Source organism: Solanum dulcamara, chromosome 10, assembly GCF_947179165.1.
Source record: "Solanum dulcamara chromosome 10, daSolDulc1.2, whole genome shotgun sequence".
NCBI lineage: Eukaryota > Viridiplantae > Streptophyta > Magnoliopsida > Solanales > Solanaceae > Solanum > Solanum dulcamara.
The window spans coordinates 46883816-46910966 of NC_077246.1; the positions used below are offsets into that span (position 1 = coordinate 46883816).

A 27151-nucleotide genomic window follows, 5' to 3' on the forward strand; every position below is an offset into this window, starting at 1 on the left:
AAAAGGGGCAAAGATAGGAATTTCACACAAAAGCAAACAAATGACCATGAGGGTCATTACCTTACCTAAATATATCGTGTTTAGAAAATATTTACTATTTATAGCTATAAATTCTTAATACATTTATGTTGCATGTATAACTCACTTTTAATACATAATGCAGATTTTTTTTACCAAAACAAGCTTAATACATTTTAAGATGCTTATAATACATCTATATTGTATGCAAAATTCTTTTATACATATCGTAATACATTTATATTACATGCATAATTTATTTTTAATACATAATGCAATTTTTTTTACCAAAACAAGTAAAATACATTTTAATACATTTATAATACACATTTCATATATAATTCAATTTTAATACATAATACAATTGCTATAAATAGTAAATATTTTTAAATGTGATTTATCTAAGTAATAAATAAAGCATATGTTTTAAAAGCAGTAAATATTTTATAAAATGAACTCAAAAAGGTAATTATCCCTTTTCATTGATATCCTTCCTTTTTCACAATTGTTGTTCCTTTCCCTTTAAAAAGATTTCGATAAATACAAGAAGTGCAGCGTCAAGTCCAAGAACCTATAAGATGGAACAAAAACTTCTCAACTCCTACATGTTACAACCTAAAATAGAATACTGGTACCAATTTTACAATTCGAAAACGAAAAACAACAATAAAGTGGCTTAGAGGAGGAAGTGGATGTGCTAGCTTGTTTGCTGGTTAGATTTTTGCAACGAGTAGAAAATACCAGACTTGCTATATTGCTACTTAAATCCACATATCCATCAATTTACAACAGAAAAATAACAATAAACAAATTCACTAAGCAACTTCAAAATGGTCAGACTAGTTATACTTTCTTTTTTTGCATGTAACTGGGTACATATAAAAGAAAATATGTGTAGCAGCAATGAGGCCCCAACGAAGATTTCATTGAGAAGGGACTCACGTGAAGTGTATGAACCCTTTTGTTTTGTTCCTCCATATGATCCCTGTAATTCATACTGACGGGAAATACTTGTTGAGATTGAAGGGAAGGGAGTAGAATTCCTCACTTCTTGTGTCACTCTTGAAGGACCGGAACTTGTTCCACCAGGGCTTGCCTCTGTCTTTCTTTATTGAATTATCCTTTTTGTGCATTGTGTTGTCCAGGAAATAAGCCAAGATGCCAGCAACAAAAGCTTCCGATGAGAAGGGCACATTGACCATGTCATTGAACTGAAGAATAACAAAGCACAAGTAACTCTTTTCAGCGACTTCTCAATAATTGGACGAAATCAAAGGGAAAACCAAAATGTTAAGATGTATTGAGATAGAGCTAATTGCTAATACCCATCGTCCATGTGTGTGAACAGGTCCATAACCAGCAATGACAGTGTATTCATTGAAGTACTGTGGTACTGATAAACCCAGAAAGATAGAGAAACCCAATATAAACTTGTTACGGAAACTATTAAGATTGCAGAACTGAAGGAAGCTTAAGCCTCCAACCCCTACAAAGAAAGAGAACCAAGGAAATCACTAACTCATCATAACGTGAACCACATATTGGTAGTGATCATGACACGGGGCTTCCCTTGCATATTTACATACCTACGTAAGCAAAGAATAGGCAATACAGAGCGCCTACAATGGGTGCTGGAATCGAAGCAAAGACGGCTCCAAATTTTCCTGAAGAGAAACAAAGTGCATTAAGATAAATTAACATGCAAAAGAGGAGCAAGGAGGAACAAATCGAATATCAGCGAAAATCAACAAAATACTTGGACAGGACATTTACCAAGAATTGAAAAGAAAATCATAAACCCTGCTGATATCTGAACAACTCTTCGGCTGCCAACGCGTGTTAGTGCTAAAAGACCAGCATTTTCACTGCATGTGTACGAAGGGAAAGTTAATTCGTCTTAGATGACTAATTTATTTCATCTTATTGTGCTGAAGAAGATTTTGCCTGTACTTACACAGCTACAGAAGATCCATTCCCAGTGCCAAACAAACCCGACAGTAAAATGCCAATTCCCTGACATAACACAGATTTGGAAAGTAACTACAGCAAAAAGTTTCGTCATATGATGATAATTAGGGAGCACTTTGGCAAGAGATCGGAGTGAGGAAGTGCAAGAACAATCATCCTTCTCGTGAATCAAAGGGAGAGTACCATATTAATTGTCTGTCCATATATGCTCTCATACCCCCCCCCCCAATATTTAAAAAAAAAAGATAAGAGAATATAAAAGGTCCTTTCTCTTTCCATGATCCAGAAACTTTCTTCAATGATCCTCATAACTCCCCCCCCCCCAATCCAAAAAAAAAAGAGAATATAAAAGGTCCTTTCTATTTCCATGATCCAGATCCAGTTGATCCCCACTCCTCCATCCCTCTACCGCCTTCATTTTTCCCAATACAGTAATTCAGAGGCTTGCATAAGTTTCAGACCATGCCCATATGTCGTGTAGACAGAAACGTGAGAAACTCAATAACTAGAGAGGAAAAGAAGGCATGTAGTAATTTCCAAATCTCGTTCTGCAAGATAAACTAATCCTCCCACCAAAATGGGGGAAGAGAATGAAAGATAGAGAGTAGAGAAGAAGGAAAACAAATACTAGAAATCATACAAGGAAGCAAGGCCTGGCAATAATAAAGTTTCAAGACAAGGGTTGTCAGATGGGTATGCAGGGCTTTGGCTTTGACTTATCCCTTAAGCAACATAAAGAACGATAGCACCATTACACTGCCATACCGAAGTGGATCCACTTAGAAAAATCAGTAACCATGGTGACTCAGAATGTTAGCTTTGCAGCGCTGAACAAGACCTAAACAACTCCGGCTTCGATTGAGGGGACGCATTTTACTCGAGCAATGCATGGAGAGAGTCATGTGACAGACAGGTACTAGCTAAAGAGTCATGTGACAGACTTGGGATACTAGCTGAAGAAATTTGTTATACCAAAGGTGAAATCTTCTGGTGGAAAAAGCTAATCTGAGAAGACTGAAACTATGTCATGACTCTCCATATAACCTTTCAAACCACCCTATGCATTTGACTGTACGTTCTAGTTCAACAAAATAATAAAATTGTTTGCATTTTCCCTTTTTCGTCATTGTATTATAAAATGGTGGGATTGGGGAGTGGAGTTTACGGGGGGGGGGGGGGGGGGGTAGCATCTGCTTACCTGCCAACCTACGCCCCGGCTGAGTATAGATGGTGGCATGGGAGTGGCACTTGCATATCTTGCAACTGCAATAAAAGCACCAGTAGACTGAAAATACCAGAAAGCACAAGCAAGAAAGAGATTAGCTTCAGCTCTACATATTGACAAGCATAAAAGTATCCATACTCACAAGGAAAATTGTGGAATAAAATTAAAGAAACGATAGAAGAATTTAAAGAAGGGCAGAACAGAGCAGGGGATAATAAGAGAGAGATAGCTGTAGGTTAACAAGTAACCTATATAATCTGAACCAACAACCTGAGGTGTCATTATATTCATTGCACCCTAATGCAAGTAGAGAGTACTACGTAACAAAGCAACAGAAATATCAAAATAGAAACGCAGACCTACAACATTTGTAAGCATGCCAGAGAATATAGACGAGAGATAAGCCCGAGTAGGAAGACCCTTCTCATCCATCCTTGAGTTTGGGGGATTTGAGTCAACAAGGGAGCAAAGTAGAAAAGTACCAGTATTGACAACTGGGGAGAGGGAGGGTGGGCAAGAAATATAGATTACAGCACCACAAAAATGCTAGTATCAGATAGTAGTACAATATTCACTATGTACTGAAGTTCTGATGGGTGACAAACCTCTACAAGAGCAACAAATGTAGCCATCATCATAGCAAATGCTTCACCAGCATCAAATGAAGGTGCTCCCCATTGAAAAGGATATGGAACTCTAATCCTGCAGATAATCCGGCAAATTATGAAAATATTACAACAATTCAATAAAGTATCATGTATTAGATCAATGAGTTAGTACATAGAAACATAAAAAAGAAAGAAAGAAGGAAAGACAAGACAAGACAAGGAAAAACAACAATGAAAAAATGAAATAGTAAAAGATGAAGGGAATTAGCTAAAAAATAAAGCAAGCGAAAAGGGAGGGGAATATAGTAGTACTTCTGTTGCAATCCCAAACTATTGGATACAAGTCCATATCGATAATAGTTTCACAACTTTCAAGACAGCACATTCATTATGAACTTTAAAAGTATGTTCTGGTATTTTCTCTATTAAACTACCCTTTCAACCATTACTTTAATATTTTTTTCCACTATTACTAATAAAATATATAAGTCGAACTAACAACTACAACTTGCGTGATCAAATATTGTTATATAAAATGTAACGGCGCAGTATACCTTGTTTAGATAGCATCATGAAGAAAGGAAGTCCAAAGTGAAAGAATTTTCTATTACAAAGAAGGGTTTCAGCAGGAAGAACAAGCTAATCTTTTTTTCTTTCTTGGGTTTTCTGGAAAACTGAACAATTTTCATTATCTTCAGTTTCTGTAAGTTACACTTTGGTCTTCGCAAAACAAAAATTGCTCTCCTTCCAAAATGTTGGTCTTTTTTTGTTTCTAGTGAAGTATTTTGGAAAATGTGTCCAACCCAACAGTCACCCAGTTACATTGGAAGGAAAAGCATCATTTTGACAAACTGACGGAGAAATCAAGTAGGAAGTTAAGCGAATACAGACACTTAAACAAACCTACTAAGTAAAGTGGAAACCTTTGCTTTTGACAATTGCATCATGTGCCATGATGATTGGCCTATTAGTGGAAACTGGAATGATGAAATGGAGAAGACAAGAAATCCTTAGTGTGCACAATAATATCAATTATTCAACTATCCCTCAATTTCAATTAGTTGGAGTTGGCGACATGAACTTTTTGCATAGTTAGGATTTCTCCTCTGAGTATTAACCAACCAGAACCCCACTATTTATCCAAGCTTGGGACTGATTATTCTTCACCAAGATGGAGTTTGGTCCAAGGGTTATAAAAACAAAAATAATAGCTTTTACCATTTCCGAAGTGTAGGCAATTTCACAAAGAAACTACCTTGCAGATTTAAACATGAAATAGGTTAATTATTTTCTGTGCGAGAATTAATGAATATTAATGTGCACAAGCATTCCTCCATTATGCCTAGAGGTTATGAAAGAAAAACGCACAAGAATATCCCCTGTAAAATAATAAAAGAAGAGGACTTACCAGGGAGCAGCGCCAATAAGTCCAGCCCGATCAGTTCTGCAGCTTATCTGGGTCTTTAGTGCCTTGTCATTATAAGCCCCACCCACAGTAAGAATGTACGCATAAATCCATGTGATTGCCACCGTGAAGAGAACAGCAAAGCGATCAAAGATATGCTTCCCTGGGCGTATCAGATGGGCCAAATACTGCATTAACCACCAAGTTAACTTTGTAAGTTTCATGTCTAATGATGCCTTCCAACATAAATAATGTTCAAAAGGAAAATTTGATTTCCCAAATAGCATCCCACCTGAGAGAAGATGACCAAGAGGACCAACTGTGGCAACCCAACTTCAACACATTTGGCAACCTAAACAGAGAAGATGTTTGTTTTCACTTTAACAGCAAACTAGGGAACAAGTCCATGAACACCCAAACAGAAAACTTGTAATGTACTATAGGATTGATACTTCAGAATCAGTTCAGCGAGGTTGTATACTTACCCCAGGAAAACCAAACTCATAAAGCCCAAAGCCAACAAGAGACACCAACGGAACAGCTGAAAGTGGGGTCAGAAACCTATGAATCCACAGAACATAAAATGTTAACAGAACATAAAATGTTAACAAGAGCTAGTTTCCACAGTATCTAAATGAAGCCTTTGCCATGAACATACAGACAACAAACCACAATGAATAATCTTTGGAGGTTTAGCTTGATACACTAGCATAGAAGAACACTATGCGAAGTGCAGAAATATATCACTTCACCAAAATGATGGATGAAGGAGAAGGTACTACATGAGAATTATGATTTGGGTGCATAGAGAAGGACAATTTGAAGTATGAATTATGCTATAGGTAATGAATAGTTTACGGCATGCATAAGCATTGTGACATTGACAAACCTTACAACGTTGCGCCAGAGACCACTGAAACCCAGGACAATCTGAAGTGTTGAAGCAACAATAAGTGCACCTTGGGTGGCTCGCATTATCTTCTTGAATCTCTGATGAGTCATAGGAGATGTTTACAATCAATAAGGACCAAATATCTCTAAGATGCAACAGATGAGTCTCATAATATCTTACACTGTGTCTCCACATATCTTCCCTTCCATTAGAGAATTAAAAGGAAGATACACCAATATGTATCATAAAAAGAAAAAAATAAGCAGCTCGTTTAAAATTGCTAAATGCAAGCAACATAATAATTAAAAAATTGTTGTTATTTATTTTTTGACGTTTTAACGCTGAGATCATTACGTATTCACACAGAAGAAGAAATACAATGTCTGAAGAGACCAACCGAAACAGGGTCTGGGTCCTCCCATCGACCAGAAAGGATTATTGAAATTGTAGGTGCAACAAAGGTATAGGACCCGCCAATCACAGCAGGCAGCCTAGTCCCAAAGGAAGTCTGTAACAAGGTGTTCAACCCAGAAACAAATAGCAATGTCTGAATAACTTTTGCCTTTTCCTCCTGCAAAAGGTCACGTAACAAAAATCAATCATGGGTTATGTAGTTAAACAGCTTAATTGTGTTAAGAGGCCTCACATTTCCACCTCCCATTTGGGGAACCAAAGCCGTAGGAATGATAACTGTTGTACCAAGCATAACAAGGTAATGTTGAAATCCAAGAAGGATAGCCTCAGCTGCATTCCAACAATTCAACAAAATCAGCATGGTACAACATACAGATTATGGTGAAACTGGTAAAAACATATTTAAAGAAATATTATTTATTTTATTTTATTTGAAATGGTACATATTTAAGGATGTTAGTACAGAGAAGTATCTGGTTGACTCTTTGTTCAAGAGCAATACGAGGAAGCATAGTTGTCAATCACCAATATAATAGTTTCACAAAATGAGCCTACTCGCCATGAAACTCTTGAACAAGTTATTTTCATGTAACCTGATATGGGCACGGTTAGAGGCATTTAAGATATATGCAGATAAAAGAGATTCCAGTAATTACAGGAGACCCAAAATTAGCCTGAGCTATATACTTTAAGCACACGTGGAACGAAAAATAAACCCATCTTTTTTACCAAAAGAAGGGGGAGCACATAGCTGAGAAATTTTTCAAGATCTCAATTTGCCAACAAAAACATAATTAGCTGTCAATTTACTGCAACCCGTAATTGAGACCGGTTGTAGGATAAAAATACCAATCAATCACAAATTAGTTAGGTCAGCAATATGAATTCTCTATATCAGTTAGGCAGAGAGAGTTGAGGAAAAGGAAAAGATACAATACAAGACAAAAAAGAAAGAAACATTGAGAAAGTAGATATAAGCTTCCCCCAAGACTCCTATCAAACCTCAAACAGTAACAGAGCAGAGGTATGGACTTACGCCATGGGGGAGGACTAGTAATACAGTAGGAAACATTGGGAAGCTGATCTTTTGTTGGATGTGGAGCTGGGTCATCTGACTTTGCTGCTGGAGCTGCTCCTCCACCTGCCATTTCTTCCTCTACAAACTCAAAGAAAACACTGGAACTCAAGTGTTCAACAGTATAAAGCAAAACCCAAAGTTTACCCAACTTTCTAGAGAAAACACCCAAACTTTTTTGTCTAGTCGGAAAGAAATTCTGTACCCAAGAATGACGAGATTCGAACAACAAACCACATGTTACTATAACCATATACCTACTAACTTTATACCAACAATTTAAAAAAAAAAAAAAGACAGAGAAAATGAAACTGTAACAACTAGTGCTTGCCAGTGTAAAGTTTATACTCGAAAGTCCAAAGTTCAAAATGGCTAAGTTTTAATTTTAGCTTTAAAAAGTCCTTTTGCTTATATTTTTTGTCTCAAAAATATCTTTTTGACTAGTAAAATAGCTTTAAAATATTATTTTACCTAGCAGTTGCTAGAAAAACAAGAAAAATGACCTAATGTTTTTTAAAAAATTTCTTAGAGGTGAAGGTGGATGGTTAGAATCAGTGAGACATATAACATGTAAGAGGAAAAAAAATATACGCTCCCCATTTTAAATAATGACATATACTTTCTTTTTTTCTTTCCAACTCTTTATACATTATGAATTTTTTTTAAAACATATATCACATACTTTTTTGGCATAACTATTAAAATTTATTTTTCTATGTTAATAATAAGGAATTTAATTTACTTACTATAAAAGTTATATGATCAACAAAATTAAATTCAATTACACCTTAGTATATTATATTACTTATTGTAACTTTTTAAGTTATTCCAAATTACATTCGAAGACCAGTATAACAATTTTGAAAGAAAACAATAGAATAAATATTTAGTTAAAAAATAATACAAGTAACTAATTTGATATAAAATTAAAATCATAGTAAATTGTCATTTAAATAGTCAAATTAGTTTCATAATCTCCAATATAATTTTTTTTTTCAAGTCTTCACGATTAAAAGCGTATGTTTCTAACTTTAAATTGAGAATAATTACCTTAGTTTGCGTAGTTCAAGAGTAAAAGTTTCTTATTTTGGAGCAACCAATAGAAGGAAAATATTTTTATCTATTTTGTTTGTTGAAGGCATTTTTTAGCCAAAAAAACATAACGAGAATAAACTGAACCTTTTAAATGGGAAAACTACCTTGACATACATCTACACCATATATCCTAATTTAATTTGTACTTTTCAAATGATTATGTATCTTGTAATTAATTAATAATTTTCTATCATATATTGAGGAAAATATATCTAAATATGTGTATTTTTGCTATCAGATACACTAAAATAGGGAGAGAGACGAGTGAGATAGTTATGTATCCCAGATACATCTAAATCACAATAGATATACACTAGATACATGTCTCTATATATACCTAGTGTGATTCGCATGTATCTTGGATACTAGATACATAGGAGTGTGACAAGCGAGATAAGAGGAAGGCGAGCGAGATTTGTTATGCATCTCAGATACATATGAATCCATCTGTATACAGTATTTCTAGAACAAATTACACCTAATTTTGATCTCATGTATCCCGAGATACATGTATCTGAACATATCAAAATTTGATAAAATTCGTAATACTACAAATTAGAGTATATCTAAGTAATTAGCTCCTAAACTAATAAATTTTGAGAAATTTTTCCTTAAATAATTAAGGAGGTATATTTAATCTTTTTCCCAAGCATAAAAAGTGTAAACGAAAATGCTAACAAAAAAGTAACAAGAAAACTACAATTTATTGTACTTCCCAATTTAAAAAAAATATTTCTTTATTTTTTTGATAATTTTTAATTTTAATTTTTATATGATATTCTTAAAAGTATAAGATTAACTAATATTTTAATTTATTCTACATATTTTAAATTTAAAATCATAAAATTTATAAAATAAACTTTTTAAAATTTTATATGAAATCAAACCGGAGAAACAAATTGAAATAAGACAATAAAGCTTTTCCACCATCTCAAGCGAGTACGTGGCAATAAATTGAAAATGAAAAGGTTTAAGGAGAGAAGAAAAAGGGAAAAGCAACTTTATAGAGGATGGTATTATGTTGTTGCCTAGGGGTGGGCATAAAATATCGAAAACCAAATTATCGAATCGAATCGGCAATTTTGGTATTTTGGTATTCGATATTCGGTAATTCGATTTGATATTCGATACCGAAATATTAAATTTTGGTATTTCGATTTCGATATTCGGTATTTATAAATATATCGTTCAATATTCGGTATTTACCAATACCCAAATTAATTTGTTGGGCCGCCTAACCTAAAGGACTCCTTTTAAACATAAAGGACTATAAGCCCATTGGTAAAATTTAATTTCAGCCCTATTATATCTTTAACTTATCTAACCCTTACACACTAACACGCCTCTGTTATCATCTTTATCTTTATAGCGAGAAAGAGAAGAGTAAGCTGCAAAAATGGGAGTTTTCACCTTTGTTTTCAAAGGGTCAGGAGATGAATGGAGTGCTAAGCAATACAAGGGTGATCTGGAAGCATCTGCTTCTTGTACCTATGATCTTCAACGCAAGCTTGTTCAAGCTGCTCTTGTTTCTGACTCTTCTGGTGGTGTTCAATCATCTTTCTCCTTTATTACACCTTCCTCTACTGTTTTCCAGGTGATCATTGGTGGTGGTGGCGGTGGTGGAGGAGCAGCAGCAGAAGAATCAGCTCCTTCTGGTGGTGCAGCAGCTGCCGAAGCAGCTCCAGTTGAGGAGAAAAAGGAAGAGAAAGAAGAGAGTGACGACGATTTGGGATTCTCACTCTTTGACTAGATTGACATTACTATATAGTAGTATAATTTTTGTGTTACTGCATCTTTTGTTAGCTTCATTTTGTTGGTTCTAAAGTTTTGATAAACATTGGATTTTTTTATTTATTTTTTTAAATTAGAAGCCACTTCTTATTTTTCTTCAAAATTCAATCTTTGTTAAAACATATAGTACTACTACTAACATACATAACCAATACAGAGAGCACTAAACAAGTTATCTCCTTATCTAAATCATTTGGTAATTAAAAAAATATACAAGTTTGCTAAGATTCTTCAAGGTGCTAGCCTTGAGCCCTACAAGCAATAGCTGTAGTTCTGGTTGCTATTTTTGATTTAGAATTTCTGAAAAAATATTGAAAAGATGAACTCAAATTCAGTGCTTTGAAAATCTTTTCACATACCCCTTGGCCTTGAAATTTTGATGATGGTTTAGTTCTTTTCCATTTTAGACTAGTTTGGGAGAAGGTTGGATGTAGAGGAAATGGAGATCATATGGAGTCTAGTTTATTTAATCATGTTTCTCCTAAACATTGAATTATCAGTTGTTGTTTAAGTGTCTAATGACATTGTTTTTTATTGTTCTCCGGGAAAAAAAATACACTAACACTTAAGTTAAGACCTCATCACCTCAATACTTCAGTTTTTGAAATTGGTCATGTTGCAAGGGAGGTAATCTCTTTTACCAGGTGCTATCCATGTTCTCCATTTTTTTTATTCTGTATGCCTTTTTTTTTAATCAACTTCTGAAAAGTGAGGATACCATATAAAGAAGAGATACATTGATAGAAAAGCTTGGAGCCAAAATTGATTATACCTAATCAAGGAGACAAGATATTGCATGAAATCTCAGTACCAAAATACTGAAACTGTAAGGGTACATGTTAATACACATATTATTTTGTTCTGTTTTTCTATGATTTTTTAAGGATTGCAGTGAGCACAATTGATCCTTCATGTTGAGTTAATCATGCAAGTGCTTGTGAAACATTTTCTGAAATTGTGTATACTAACCAGGAAACAGAGATACTGTGATGCTCTAATCAGTTCCAAGATAAGGTTGTGGTGTGTGACTCTTTCCTTTGTCAGCTTCTAAAGGATACAGTTAGGGGTGTTCATGGTTCGGTTTGGGTCGGTTATTGATTAAAATCATAATCAAATTAATTTAATCGGTTTTTAAATGTCTAAAACCATAACCAAACCAAGTAAAATATTAACCACCGGTTTGGTTATTGTTAGTTTGGTTCGGTTTGGTTCGGTTATTAGGTTTATGACTAGCCGGGACAATTCAAATATTCTCTCCCTACATTCTTTAAATTTCTTATGAATCTCTTTTTTCCTCACGATCCACAAGGGCGAACGTTGCTGCATATTGAGGGAAAGACATGCTAATGGCAAATCAGGTGGACCAAACTTGCAACGCAGTTTAGATTTAAAAGAACAAGTCAAACAGAAGTTTCAAAATACAAACAACTTTGTCAATTACAATGAAAAGATTACATATTTAAACTAAACTAACTAGAGAATCCATAATATAATCAAAAGTTGGGCTTGGATTGTTGGGCCTGGATTGTTGGACTTGGACATATGCTGCTTAGTGCTTACGACTTATTAGAATTTAGAGTTGGGCTTGGATTGTTGGACTTGGACATATTCTTTTAAGACATGGGCTTTAAAAATAAGTAGATCAAAATTAAATTAATAATTAGAAGGTATAAAATATCTTTAATTATTTATGAGAAGCTAATATTATACATATAAATAATTATAAATTTTATGTATATAATTATCGGTTTGGTTCGGTTATTTATTCGGTTATTTTTTACTATAACCATAACCAAACCAAATATTATCGATTTTTCAAATTTAAAACCAAACCAAATCAAATGTCAGTTTTTTATTCGATTTGGTTAAATTTTTGATTTGGTTTTGGTTTTAACCAAACCTGTGAACAACCCTAGATACAGTGATGCTCTAAACAGTTTCTGACTTTTTGCAATGTCGGGATTTTCATCACTGGGGTTATATGCGTCGTTGAAGTTGGGAGATTTTGAATAAACCATAATGTACATGTTTTTACAATTAGTTTGAGACTCAGTTATATTTTTGTATTCGATCCATTGCTTAGTTTGTTATTAAAAATCTCCGCATCTCTTATTATTGCTATTGTGAATATGATCTACTATCATATTTCGTGTGGACTTCGACTTCAATATGGTATTACTGAATATCGTACCGAACCGAAGTTTGATTTACCGATTACCGAATTACCGAACCGAAGTTTGAAAGCTCGTTATTTGGTATATACTTTGAATTATCGATTACCGAATTATCGAACTCGAATTTTAAAAATACCGAACGTCCAGCCCTACTGTTGCCCAACGTAAAAAGAGAGAAAAGAAGTCTAGAAACAGTATATTAGAAAATACTCCATTTATTTCATATTAATTGAATTTTTAAGATAATTTATATATATTAAGAAAAATATTTAAGAATAAAATTTGAATCATACCTTTCACTATTGCTCTCAGTAAAATCATAAATATAATTTTTCAAGTAGTATGATTTATCTCCTAGAAAATATAAAACTTCAATAAATGAAAGGACAAATATAAAAAAAATTAAATATTCATCTTAAAATTTAAATAATTCAATTATTTTGAATAATAAAAAAAATCTTTAAAATTTAATTATAATTGAACAACGAAAAATTTCTTAGAAATTTAATTAATACGGAAGAGTGGAGTATCCAGTAAAATTCTGCATGAACTGCACAATGTGAGGATAAAAAGATTGGGCCCCTTTTCTCTCTCTCTCTCTTTAAAGAAAAAGGGCATTCGCAGAATCTTTCTTGATTAGACACATTAATTAATGAACCTTCTTTTGTTTAATTAATTACGCTCCAACATACATACCACTCATAAGGTCTGACTTTGTCAAATAAGAAAGAATTACCTAATTAATTAAATAACCTATTCTTAGTTTTTTTTTAATAATAAAGCTCCTTTCTCTGATGGTGTGTTCACATGTATTGCCCATATGATTGTTCTTTTGTTTTTTGTAACAACCGGTGAGTTTTGACAATTTGATTTCACAATTATACCTTGTATTTTAGTTTCAGTAATACTCTTTTCTTTAAATCATTTTTTCTGGTTCACTATATTGAAAAATAAATTTCTATTTTTAGTTATTTAATATAAAAAATTAATAAATAATTTATTATTTTATATCTATTAATTTTTGGATACTTACAACATGTTGCATGTGTATTTCATGTTATTTTTTAAAAAATAAAAAATTAAACTACATACATATTATTCAGAATAATTTTTTGTTGTTATAGAAATTGAAGTACAATCAAAAAGTTCCATCACATTTACTTTCTAAGTGATAATATAAGCTATTTAAGTGACCAAATATCAAGTTTAAAATGATTGAATATGCTCTCTGAATATAAAAATATGAACAATCACATTAAGGTCTCATATTTATATTACGATTAAACGTATAAATTTTAATGTACATATGAATATTACGACATGCATTAAGATTTATAGGCATGTATCAAAATACATATCTGAATATATAAATATTTTCTTTAGTATTTTTTTATATTAACAATGTTTTGAGGTGTACAGATTTTTGTGAAGAACTCTTATTGCCATAATTATTTGGGTGTATTAATGGTTATCAAGAACTCAAGGTTTTTGAGTGAAAAAATATTGGTCAAGATTAAAAATAATAACAATGTAAAATATGCAACTATGTTTATACTTGAGATCTTTTATTACAATTTAATTTTAGGCCATTAATTTTACTGAGACTTCTTGATCATCAAATTCCTCTTGTACGATTACACTAAATATATATATATATATGTGTGGTGATTGTATTTTAATCTCTCAATACATGTGAATCGGAGAGTTGGAGAAAGAAGTGATATTATAATATACTACTACTAGATTATTAGTTTTTCCTTCTATATTCTAATAAATATGAAAGAAATTTTTTCTTTCATTTTTCATCTTTTTATCTTGATTGTCTTTATTAAATTACTTTTGATTGCATCTATTTATATGCTATAATCATTATATTTAAATTTTCAGGTATGGTACAATCTAGCGGAAATTCAAGAATGATTTGGAAGAATATGGAGGTTAGTTTAATTTTTTTCCCAATTAAATGTAAACATTTAAAATATTATTTTCTATCACAAAATAATATTATTTTATTAAAATGAGATTTTTATAATATATTATTAATCCGACGTTTAATTTCATATGAACATTGAGATATAGAAAACAAATAATCTTAATCATTCAATGTTCAGATTTAGAGGCCACATCTTAATATTCAGATTTTATACATCTTGATCTTAATGCACATCTTAATATGATCAGATGCTTATTTAGATTAAGGCTTCTTAATTTTAATGGAAACAAATAAGGCGTTAGTGTTGTGTGTAATCACATACTATCTTATCTTATCTTTTATACATACATACATATATATATATATATATATATATATATATATATATATATTAGAGAACCCTTGACCAGGTGATGTGGTATCACCACAAGCGAGAAATATCCTTTTTATTCAATTAAATATTCTCATCAATTAACCTACCTGTCACGCTCCGGGAGGGTACCCTAGACGTAACCGGCACTCAGAAACCATTTCTGGCTCTCAAGCGAACCACATAGCCTGATCACACATCCGTCCATTCATTCAATCAGCGGAAGACAAAAAAAATAAAGAGAATTTTTGGTGGGCAACTTAAAAGATCAATCCAACTCAAAGAATAAAGGCTATGGGCCAACCAATCAACTCTAATATTTGTCATTAAAATAGTTTGACAAGAATAATTCAATGAAAAAGATACTCAATCGCCCCATCACTATCTAGTCTATGAAGCCTCTATCACTACTATCTAATTTGGTGCCAATGACATGTTCATGACTACCTCAAATTAAAATGAAAAGGGCTAACTCGACGCAAGAATACACAAATGGTGTCCTCCGAATGTAGGGGAGGACTCACCAATACGCTGAGTGCGAATAGATCCCCAATGATGCTCCTATTGACGATTTCTTAAACTTGTCTCTGCATCATGACATGATGCAGGTCCAAATAGACATCAGTACATGGAATGTATGAGTATGTAATATGGCAGAATGAAATATACCTCAAGGACGAATAACGCTGGTTTAATTATCTCAAAACCAGAAAGATATGGGAGACTCAATCAAAGTGTCATAAGTCTAAAGTAAGAATACCTTTTTGACAAAGACCAATCATATACCATACAATCCAATCCAATCATGTACAATACAGTGCAATTAAATCATTCAATCCAATTCAATCATATACTGTTAACTCGAAGTCAATCACATATCATCTAATCCAATCAATTCACATATCCATCCAAATCATGTACAATCAAATCACAACTCGCCTAACCCAATCTGTCCATATACCCTCAACTCAACAATTAACTCAAAGGACTCAACTCAATAAATAAGTAACAACTCACTCAAGTGTCCTAAGTCTAACAAGAAATAGTTTAGACGAGACCAAATCACATGCGACTCAACTCAACTGACTCGGAGTACTATCAAGACCTAAATGAGAATTTCTCTTATCCGACAACCATCACTTATGAGCCAGTGATAGTACAATAATCAGACGTTATTGCCACGTCCGTCCATACCTTGCCAGGGCATGAACGCCTCCCTAATCATGGGTTCCATCGATTAGTCAAGTCCTATCATTTCAGGATAATAAAATGGGAAACATTCGACTTTAACGGTTCGATCCCATGGGAAGCATCCGACTTTAATAGTTCCATTCCTACCTAAGTTGGCGGCGTAGTTTCTGTGGTTCGAGTATGGACTATAATCTCACCCGCTTCGGTGCTCGATACTCCTCCCATGACTCCATGCTCATAAGACTCCATCCAATCATCTCAAACAAGCCCTCACGGCTAGTTTCATTTAGAACCTTGCCGACTCATCAACTCTATCCTCAATTCAACTCAATCGAGTCATAATGGCAAGTCTCATTGGACTCTTTTCAAATCGACTCATTTCAATCATCAAACTCTTCCCTTCAAATTTGATACCATCTCAACTCAATGGATGTAGAAAATATTATGTACATTAAAAATATAATTCCAACTCCTCAACTCAAACTCAAAATAGATACTTTAATGTAAAATACTCAACTCATTTAGAGGCTCCTCAAACTCAACTCATACTTAAACTTCTTTTTAAATCAAAGATGTAAATAATCATTCTTTAGACTCAAAATAGTGTATAAATAGTTTATGCAAAAAGGTTCACAAATCAATTATTTAAAGCTCCTCCTCAAAAGATCATTTGTTTTCAAAATATTCATAAGACTCCAATCAACTCAAATTATGCAAATCACATACCACATAATCACATTAGACTCCAATCCACTTCATCACACAACATCCTCATCCACATAACCTCTTCATTCACATCATTGTCAATTATCATCATTCACATCGTCATCATACATAATCATCACATCATCATCATGTATTATCATTCACATCATCATCAAACATTATCATTGCATCATTGTTAAATATCATCATCACATTAATCGTCAAATATCTACTCCAAAATCCTTATTTTAGTCCTATGTTTATTTTATAGAAGCAAAAGGACATTCTTAACTATCCAATTCATTCTTTTCATTCCAATCAATACATATATACACAAAACCATCCATCCCAACCTCAAGACAATTATGACAAAGAAATCTCATCTTGGGTTCATGTGAATGAAACATGAATCCATACTCTCAACAAAACTCAACTCAATAAATATCGTCAATACCTATAAATCTATATACAAAAATCCATTTGTAGTCAATAATATGAAAGATAACTATTTAGTAACTCAAGTCATTAAAAGCATCAATCAACCAATAGTATCTAAAAACATTCTATAGTTTAGGAAAACTTTCAAGAAAACCTTCTTAGAAGGTTCAACTCTTTCACAACTCCTATCCAACACATCTATGGGCATATGGAAAAACTCAATCTATATTTTAGGTTAGCCTTACATACCTTGTTTGAAGACTTTGAAGAAACCTTGATGTTAGGTCTTCAATGGAAGGCTTGAATTCTTGAAGCTCTTGAAGGCAGTCTTTGTTGGAGAAGGATTTGAAGAAGAAGAAGAAGAAGAGAGGGAAAATATTAGGGATTTTTAGAGAGAGAGGGAGGACTGAAAAATGGTCCAAAAACATCCAAGGATGGTGTATATATAATTAGGAAAAAGTCCAAGTTGCCCCTCTTCAAAAATCTGGAAAACTGGGCAAAAGATCTTGCTGGCGCTATATTGGCGCATTGCGCCACTGCAGCGCCAAGCCAAAATAGGCTTGAAACCCTGCACATCTAATAGTAGCGCATCGCGCCAAGGACCAAACTACTGAGGCTATTTTCTGGCGCTATAGTGGCGCCGGGCGCCACTGGAGCGCCAAGCCTATATTTCGCCCAGGCCTGAAATTCCTGTAGTACTAGTCTGTAGTAAAATGGTCATAACCTTTGACTCCGAACTCCAAAAATTACAATCCTTATGGCGTTGGAAAGAAGACTCAAAGAACTTTAATTTGGTAGGTCGTGGTCTACCCAGTTTATTATATTCTAGGAGATATGGTCGTTTGAGGTTGACCCTAATACTAACTCATCCGAAAACTTAATCGATTGGAGTTCTTTGGACTCGACTTGGTGTTAGAGATCCCTTATGACCCCAAAACACACTAACACTCTTCAATTACTTAGGAATTGATCCTAACTTATGTGTAAAATTACAAGTCCTCCTGTCCAAGTCTATACTCACGTGAATAAATGTTCGAATCTTAGCGAAAAAGTTTGGGGGGTGTTACACTACCTATCCGCGTACCAAACTAAAAACTGAAATGGGGCCTTCACACTTCAACCTGAATAGACCTCAACAACCGTTATATCGATTCCTTATGAATGTCCCTGCACCCTCTCTTTGAAGCTTTACAAAATGCCACTACAAAATTTCTACGCGCCATCAAGTTTTGTTGTCGTGTCTTGAAGCTGGGTAACCCGCCGCTGCGAATTCCTACAGCTTATCGAGTTCTATTGCCATGTCTTTTGTCTTTGAAGCTTTTCAACACGCTTCTGCAAATTCTTACCCACTATCCAGGTATTATGCTTTATCAATCTAATCTATTGCTTTTTCTAGTTCTCGCACCCTATCTTAGAAGCGAAGCAAAAGTCTAGTGCAAATTCCTACAAACTATCCAAAACTCCTCCTAATCTCTCTATTTTTATTTGTTTCTTCCCAATAATTTCCCATTAACGCATGTTGCACTGATGATTATAGAACACGGGTCACACGTGATGGTACTTTTGGATAAACAGAACAAAAAATGATATTAACTACTGATTGAACAAAATATCCTTCAAGTAAACATCACCTGTTGAATTGTTATGGTAATGAACATTAAAGTTATTAGATTATGTGATAGTCTTATGTCCTACAGCTAACCCATTGAGATGGAGACTCATAAAAAAATAGAACTTACCAATGCAGACTTCTACTTCCTGCAAAGCGCCACCCACACTCACTAAGAATTATCCAGGTATGCTGCATTTTTGATTGCACACACTTTGCTTTACTACTATCCTATTAAAGTATTTCGTTAGCCTTTAGAATACCTTATACCATCTTCCTATTGATTCCTCCTGTCATTGCTAAAAAAAGTACCACTACCTTTATATGATACTTTTCTTTTTGATATGTTAAGCTCTTTTCCATACAATATATTTCCCTTCTCAACCTTTTACATAACACTCTAACTGTTGTAATGTCCACCACTCCAAATTTTTAAGTTTGTCAGCTTTTGAAGTTCCCTTTATGATATATTTTTCCCTTTCCGTTACTTCTCCAAATTGTTACTTTTGACATCTCCCATTTATCTTCATACCAAATCCTGCAACTAAAAACAACCCAAAGAATCAACTCTTTACTTGACATTTGAAGCCCTAATAAAGAGCTGGGTGTAACACCCCTAAGTATCCTAACTTAGACCACTTAGAATTGCTCAAAATAAATTGGGCAAGGCCTTTCAAAACTGTGATCCACGACCAGGCTCCTACAAACTGTAGATTGAGCTAAAGGTTGTAGGTGAGGGTCATAGGTTACTCCTATACTTAGTAAAAATCCAGCCTCCTTCAACTCTTTCTACGAGTGGAATATACGGCCTATAGGAGTTCCTACGGACCGTAGATGGTGGCCGTAGAGGATTTCCAACCTAGGTCTTCTTGACAAAAAGTGGTTCCACCATCCAAGAGCCATTTTTAGCCAATTTTCATCAGGTGTCTCAAAATTAGACTGAAAGCATTGGGGGCACATGAAGGATCTTTCTAGACCAAACTCGATGTACCAGAGTTAATGAAACAGTAAGAATTCCATTCTGAAGTTGTCTTCCAGAACTTCTGAACAAAGTCATCAATTCAAGTTTAAGAATCTCTAAAACACTGAAACATTTATAAAAGCCAAATGAACAGCCAAGTGTAAAAGTAGTGTTAGCAAGTCATAAATGACTTGGATCACTATATCAACGCTCTAAATGATGAAAAGAAGGCATTTACATATAAATGACTTAAATGGTCATTTGAATATCTACTACTAAATAGGACTTTTGTTAGTGAAAGTAAGAATCAAGAAGTACTTGAAGGCTCAAATTAGCTGGGGAACTGCTCCTACATCTTTTTCTCAATCTCCCAAGTAGCCACATCAACTGGACGATGCCTTTAACAGAACTTCACCACAAGAATACTCTTGAACGCAACAGTCGTACATCTCTGGCTAGAATATCAACTAGCTCCTCTAGAAAGGTCAAATGATCATCCGACTCAAGAAAATTTTGCCAGAGTAGATGATACTTACTAGGAACATACTGAAACTATATCAAAACATACAAAACTAGGTGAATAGCTAAAAATGTCGGAGGTAGGGCTAACTCATAAGCGATATCTCTAACTGTCTTTAAAATCTCAATATGCCCTTATATACTTGGGGATAAGTTTGCCCCACCTTCCAAACCTCATCACGCCCTTCATGGTCTATACACAGAGGAATACTTGATAACCAACTGCAAACCTTAACGGTCGATGCCTACGATTAACATAACTCTTGTGCCTACTCTAAGCTATCCTGAGCTATCTTGCATCATCCGTTGATAATCTAATGTCCTTGAAGCAAATCAGTACCATACATTATGGGATTTGTAGACTCAAACCAACCAATTAAAGAACGAAAATGCCTACCATATAAGGCCTCAAACATGGACATTTGAATACTAGAGTGATAGCTGTTATTGTACGCAAACTTCTCCAAAGGAAAACACTTATCCCACTGACCACCAAAGTCTAAAGCACATGCCTACAACATATCCTCAAAAACCTAAATAGTGTGCTCTTACTGACCATTAGTCTATAGGTGAAAAGTTGTGCTAAGGTCGACACGAGTGCCCAAATTCTCCTAAAAGTTATTTAATAGCTGGAAGTAAATTCAAAACTTCGGTCTGAGATGATAGATATAGGCACACCATGATACAGAACCACCTCCAGAATATAGATACAAGATAATCTCTCGACGCTGAATTAAGACTGAATAGGGAGGAAGTGTAATGACCTGGTCAATCAATCTACTATGACCTATATGTTGTTAATATCTCTAGAAGTGAGAGGCAAACCCATGACAAAGTTCACGGTGAAATGATCCCACTTCCACTTAGAAATGGGTAATATTTGAAACTCACCATTAGGCCTCAAATGCTGGCAACACAAATAATGAGACACGTTGTTCACTATATCTCTCCTCATACCACTCCACTAATAGTGCTGCCTCAGATCACAATACATCTTCACAGTGCTCAGATGGATAGAATATCTAGAGTTATCCTCACAAAGGATCAACTGAATCAAACCACTAATTCTCGAAAATGAGATATGAAAAATGAATTTCAAAATCCAATCTATATCTAAGGCAACCTGACCGGCATCACCTCCCAATACCCTATCTCTAAGTGCTACTAAGGACTCATCCTCAAACTAACGACAACAGATCCAATCCAATAGAGATGACTAAATTCCCACATAGGCTAACACTCATCTGTAATCTAAAATATCGAATTGAATTATCCTATTAACTGAAGACTTAATGTCTAAATCCAAAGGTTTCTCTATAATAAACAAGAAGGCTAGACTACCCTTACGCACCATCTTCTGGTTTAAGGCATCCGCTACTTCATTCACCTTGACCAAATAGTAGAGAATAATAGGATCAATAATAGGATACACAATCTTAAACCATAGAAAATAAACTCCAATGACTTCAAATTCCTTTATCAACACAAATCTAATCCAAAATGTAGCACAAGACCCCCTCAAACTCGTCAGGGATACACTCCTACTCTACACCTCGATGCAGAATCATGGATTCACCCACATAGCCCTCATACACGTCGAGTTTATTGGGAGGATAAATAATAACAAAAAGGGTAGACTGAGCTGAGTTGTCACCTGAGGATCACACTATCAGACCCAAGTTTGCTATATCAGTCTACATGGAGCTAAGCCATCTGAAACAACGTCGATGAAGAATTAAGGAAAAATAGTTCCAAATATTACAAGTCTATAGAAAACACTAGTTATCACGACCCGACCTAGGGCCTAGTCATAGCACGACGATCGAAACCCCGAAGGGCTCCAACCAAGCCTCTTGTACATATCATAAGCATACATAAGGTAAAATATAAAAGTGAAAACATCATAAGAGAGTCTAAACCATGAATAGAAATCTAAAAATGTTTTATAACAACATAGACTTAAACACAGTCTAACTAGATGCCTCTAAACATGAGTATGGAGGGAGGCTAAGACATGTCCCTAGCCTACCCTAAATTTACAACGTAAACACAAGTCTTTTTAAAAGATAAAATAGTAACCAACTTGAAACTAGTCCCCGGTCAATGAGGACTCACCACAACACCTTTGAATAGGAACGCCTACTAGTTACGTGGACGATAAGGATCTTCAACCTCAACTCCTACATTATGAGATAATGTAGACAAAAAGTATGCATTAGTACATTGGAATGTACTAAGTATGAGGGCGTGACATCTAACGTAAATCATGGAATGCAAATGTCAAGTAAATCACATGATAAGATGGAATACGTAAAGTCATATGAAAATCATATTGACCAAAGCATTCAAAAGCATAAATTCAATCATCATAACATACTTAAGAAATCATACATATGTAGGATAGGAATCATAACCGATAATAAGACCATGCGATCTATAACATGGAATTCGATGATACCCATATTGAGAAGGAGGAGGCTACTTTGCCAAGGTAGACTCCTAATCATGAACATGTGCTACATGTGGATCCACTAGCTAGGCCATAAAGGCAACCTACGGTGGCACATAGTTTATGGGACGTGAGGCTACTACTAAGGCTTTTGGTAGGACCTCTACCTCAAGTCCACTCGGTGCTAAGTCAAATCCCATAGAATACATACATAACATAAGATCATAATATCATATATCATAGTCATGATCATAGGCTTGAAATCATAGAGTAGCTCATTTTCATAACATACTCGTAATGTGAGAATTGTCCTTTCATTATTACAATCATATTTACATACTTCATATCGTTAGGCCTTAGATTACCATATAGGGTCCTAAGTCATAGGCCTTAGGTCGCCACACAGGGTCCTAAGTCACCTTACTTCATAACTTTCATAAAATTCCATAATTTAAAACATACTTATAATTTCATGATCATCATGAAAATACTTAGTCATGATTCATATTTTGAAAATTTATGACCATAGCTTGAACTTGGAATTAGGGTATGACATGAATGCATTATCAATTGACTTGAAAATCATGAAATTAACTTGAAAACATACATGATCATAAACTTTATATCATCCCATACATAATTCATATAGATATTATCATTTAGAAGTATAATTGAAAATACTCATAATTTACATCATGAACCCTAGAAATTAAAATAGGAGAATTCATGGAAAAACTCTTCAATTTAATTCAATAACCATAAAATTATACCAAAACAGACTCATGATCATGCTTTAAATCAAAATTCATGCAATTGGAATAGAGATCACAAAACCCATAAAATACCATACTTTATTTTGATCAAAAACCTTGAGAAATTGATTGGGCTTCATGGATGAAAGGATCCATAAATCAATACCCACATACCTTGAGTGAGAACACAAATTAACTTGGAAGAACTTGAGAATTTTGATGGAGAAATTGAGTGAATTTGCTTTAAGTCTTCAATGGAAACCCTTGAGAGCCTTTTTGTAGAGAGAAAAATATTTGATAAATGAATTGAATTAGAGGTTTAGGTTAATTTATAGAGTTGAATTAGGTCCTAAAAACATCTAGGTTCATTAACTAATAATTTGAGAAAAATCTGAAATGCACTTAAAAAAACTTAAATTCAGCCAGAAGGCCTTCCTAGGTCCGCGATGTGGTCCTGTCACAGATCACACTATTTTGTGATTTTTTTCAAAAATCTATCTTTCGATCTACGGGTCCTAAGGATAAATATTCTCAAATTACACAATATTAACCACAAACAACACATGCCACAAGGTAAGGATGATCACAAATACAACTATTATGCTAACAATCTTGAAACGCCTGATAAATGCCTAAAACATGGATTCTAAGTAATCCAGCATGATCAACTAAGTTCCAGCATCAAATTCACACAAAGCAACATACTTTCACATAATCAAGCTTAATCTAAGGAATGTGAAGCCATAGCTTACCTTTAGGCCGATTGTTCGCGCTCTGAATAACATCTCCAAAGATGTTCCCTTCCAAATGACTTCCAAACACTACTACACTATCAATTATAGAATCATAAAGTTAATACATTCATTTAGACAATAAAATCATATTAAAAGGAGACAAACCAAAATTGTAGTCTAAAACTAAAATATAGGACCCACGCCAAAAATTCTGAAATTGACTCCATCAAATAGTCCTAATTAGCTCCCCAAACTCGTGTCCCAAAATGAAATCCAATTTGGGGCTCAGAATAGCCCACAATCAGCTCATTCAAGAATTCACCATTAAAGAGCAAATTAAGAGAGAAGACGACCCCTTTGGTATGGAATTTACCTCAAATAAAGGTCCACCAACACCTCTAGTCCAATAGAGATGACTAAAGTACCACATAGGCTAACACTAATCTGAAATATGAAACATCGAGTGGAATCATCATATTGGCTAAAGACTGAATGTCTAAATTCAAAGGTCACTCTACAATAGACTGAAAGGCTAGATTATCCTTACTCACCGCCTTTCAGTTTAAGACATCCGCTACTACATTCGCCTTGCCCAAATGGTAGAGAATATAGATATCATAGTCCTTTAGGAGCTCATCCAACAACGCTCTCTCAAATTAATGTCCCTCTGGCTCATATGTACTGAAGACTCATGTGGTTAGTGTAGATCTCACAAAGAACGCCATTGAGGTATTGCCTCCAGATCTTAAGCGCAAAAACTACTGCAACCAACTCCAAGTCATGAGTGGGGTAGTTGCACTTATTCAGCTTAAGCTTCCTCAATACATAATCTATAACTCAAACTTTTGCATCAAAATATAACCCAAACCAATGAAGGATGCATCATAGTACATTGTGAAGGCGTCATCTTTAACTAGAATAGTCAATTTTGGAGTGGCTGTTAGAAATTCCTTGAGCTTTGAAATGCTCAACTCATACTCCTCAAACCACATAAATGGAACATCAAGGCAAGTCAATTGGGTCAAAGGTGGTGTAATAGTAGAGATGCCTTCAACGAAGCGTCTGTAGTAACCCGCTTATCAAATGAAACTCTGTATTTGTGTACCATAGGCAGGCCTAGCCCAATCACGAATAGCCTCAATCTTCACCGGATCCACCATAATGCAATCCTTCGATACCCCATTCCCCAATAATGCTACAGACTCAAGCCAAAACTCGCACTTTAAAAACTTGGTGTAAAGTGGATAATCTCTCAAAGTTTGGAGGACAATCCTCAAATATTGCTCATGCTCTCTCTGGCTCCCCGAGTATACCAACATGTCATTAATGAATACTATGATGAATAAATCAAGGCATGTACCAAACACACGAGTCATCAAATCTATAATGTCAGCAGGGAGATTAGTCAACCCCAAAAAATCACTAGGAACTCATAATAACTGTAATAAGTCCTAAATGCGGTCTTAGGGATATCTTCTGCCATAATACTTAGCTAATTGTAATCGGATCTCATGTCAATCTTTAAAACACCATAGAACCCTGAAGTTGGTGATAACGTTCAATTATACCTCTCGAAAGAAATAAAAAAAATTATTAGCAGTATATTTTACCCAACTCGGGGTCGATCCCATAGGGAATAGGTTGAAACAAGACAATTAGCAATTACTTTTCAGTTGTAGGTTGTACCTTCTGAAAATAAAAGTGCATAAAATAAAAGTGGGGGTTTATGTTTTGATTGAAGAACTATTAAAAATATAATGACAAGTAAACAAGATTTAGTTTGTAAAAAAATATGAAGACTAGGCTAGGATTATGTTTCCCTTGACATAAAACTTAATAGAAAAATCGAATTCATGATATCGTTCAATGTATTGCATGCAAAATCTAATGAGTTAAGTAACATCTAATTCACCTCCTGGTCCTTCTTAGACGTATTTTATTCATCTCCTCATGGTCACAAAAGTGTACTTTACTAATCCTCGCTCTGGATCTTAGAGTACTATCTTCTCCTGGTCTTAAGTAATTTAGACAAAGTTCCTCTAAATTGTTATTGTGATAATCTTTTCCGAATCATTACCTCCCTCCCCGACAAACAATGAATACGAGCAAGTTCTCAATATGTGCACTCATTAAGAAAGACTCTTTCAAACAAAGAAAATCACAATACATGCAAGACAAATCATGAAAATCAATTATATGTTTGCCTACTTTGTTATGTCTTCATGGTTCCCACAACCCTAGTTATGAATTTAGCTACTGATAATTTGAAAATCATAATTTAGAAATTATAGAAAAATTCTTAATTATGAACTTAATAATTAAATAGAATAAATTTAAATCTTGATTTTTTTAAACAAAATATAGAGAAGAAAAGAATAAACTAATTTTTTCTCTGGTCTTCACGACAGTTCTTTCAAAATCCCCAAACTATAAAAATCTAAGTCCTAGGTTAAAAGTTAATTGTGAGTTGTGTGTTAGTTGTGGAAGAATTATTTTTATGAAATATTTATAGATGTTGAAACCCTAAATAAAATAACTGAGTCCAAAACTAATTGAGAAATTCAAAACCCAAAGGAATCGGACTCTGCGCGCGTGACACTGTATTTGCTGCCGAAGCCTTTGATGACTGTCGTGACAAGTCAATTAGCAATTATCAATTGCTATTTTGCCGCATACATATATAATAATATATATTATTATTTTCAATTTAATTCATTAAGTTATCTGCTTGATTTTCTTCTTTAATCCTTCTTCTTTAATTCGTTTTGCCTTCAAATTTCTTTATTTTTGTGTCAGATTAATCATATAAATAAAATATACTATTT

The 27151-nt window shown here is 34.2% G+C and overlaps 2 protein-coding genes across 2 annotated transcripts; one reads left to right on the top strand and one right to left on the bottom strand.

Moving 5' to 3' along the window:
• Positions 1 to 736: 736 nt before the first annotated feature.
• Positions 737 to 7873, bottom strand: LOC129870174 (nucleobase-ascorbate transporter 6-like). The gene is made up of 14 exons (XM_055944824.1): positions 7567 to 7873; positions 6763 to 6860; positions 6514 to 6687; positions 6114 to 6214; positions 5710 to 5785; positions 5517 to 5576; positions 5228 to 5412; positions 3817 to 3913; positions 3185 to 3271; positions 1973 to 2031; positions 1792 to 1883; positions 1605 to 1682; positions 1344 to 1504; positions 737 to 1229 (listed from the first exon to the last, which is right to left on the bottom strand). Exons 1-14 carry the CDS (start codon positions 7856 to 7858, stop codon positions 1011 to 1013), a joined length of 1779 nt encoding a protein of 592 aa, XP_055800799.1. The 5' UTR covers positions 7859 to 7873; the 3' UTR covers positions 737 to 1010.
• Positions 7874 to 10008: 2135 nt separating this feature from the next.
• LOC129870602 (60S acidic ribosomal protein P3-like) lies at positions 10009 to 10550 on the top strand. The gene has a single exon (XM_055945420.1). It carries the CDS (start codon positions 10097 to 10099, stop codon positions 10448 to 10450), a length of 354 nt encoding a protein of 117 aa, XP_055801395.1. The 5' UTR covers positions 10009 to 10096; the 3' UTR covers positions 10451 to 10550.
• Positions 10551 to 27151: the final 16601 nt, after the last annotated feature.

Excerpts from the sequence above, each read along its gene's own strand:
- LOC129870174 (XM_055944824.1), bottom strand. The coding sequence starts at position 7,858 with ATGGTTATAGTAACATGTGGTTTGTTGTTCGAATCTCGTCATTCTTGG. Across the intron at positions 6,688-6,762 it reads CCCAAATGGGAGGTGGAAAT|GAGGAAAAGGCAAAAGTTAT; the intron begins GTGAGGCCTCTT and ends GACCTTTTGCAG. Across the intron at positions 5,577-5,709 it reads ATGAGTTTGGTTTTCCTGGG|GTTGCCAAATGTGTTGAAGT; the intron begins GTAAGTATACAA and ends TTCTCTGTTTAG.
- LOC129870602 (XM_055945420.1), top strand. The coding sequence starts at position 10,097 with ATGGGAGTTTTCACCTTTGTTTTCAAAGGGTCAGGAGATGAATGGAGT.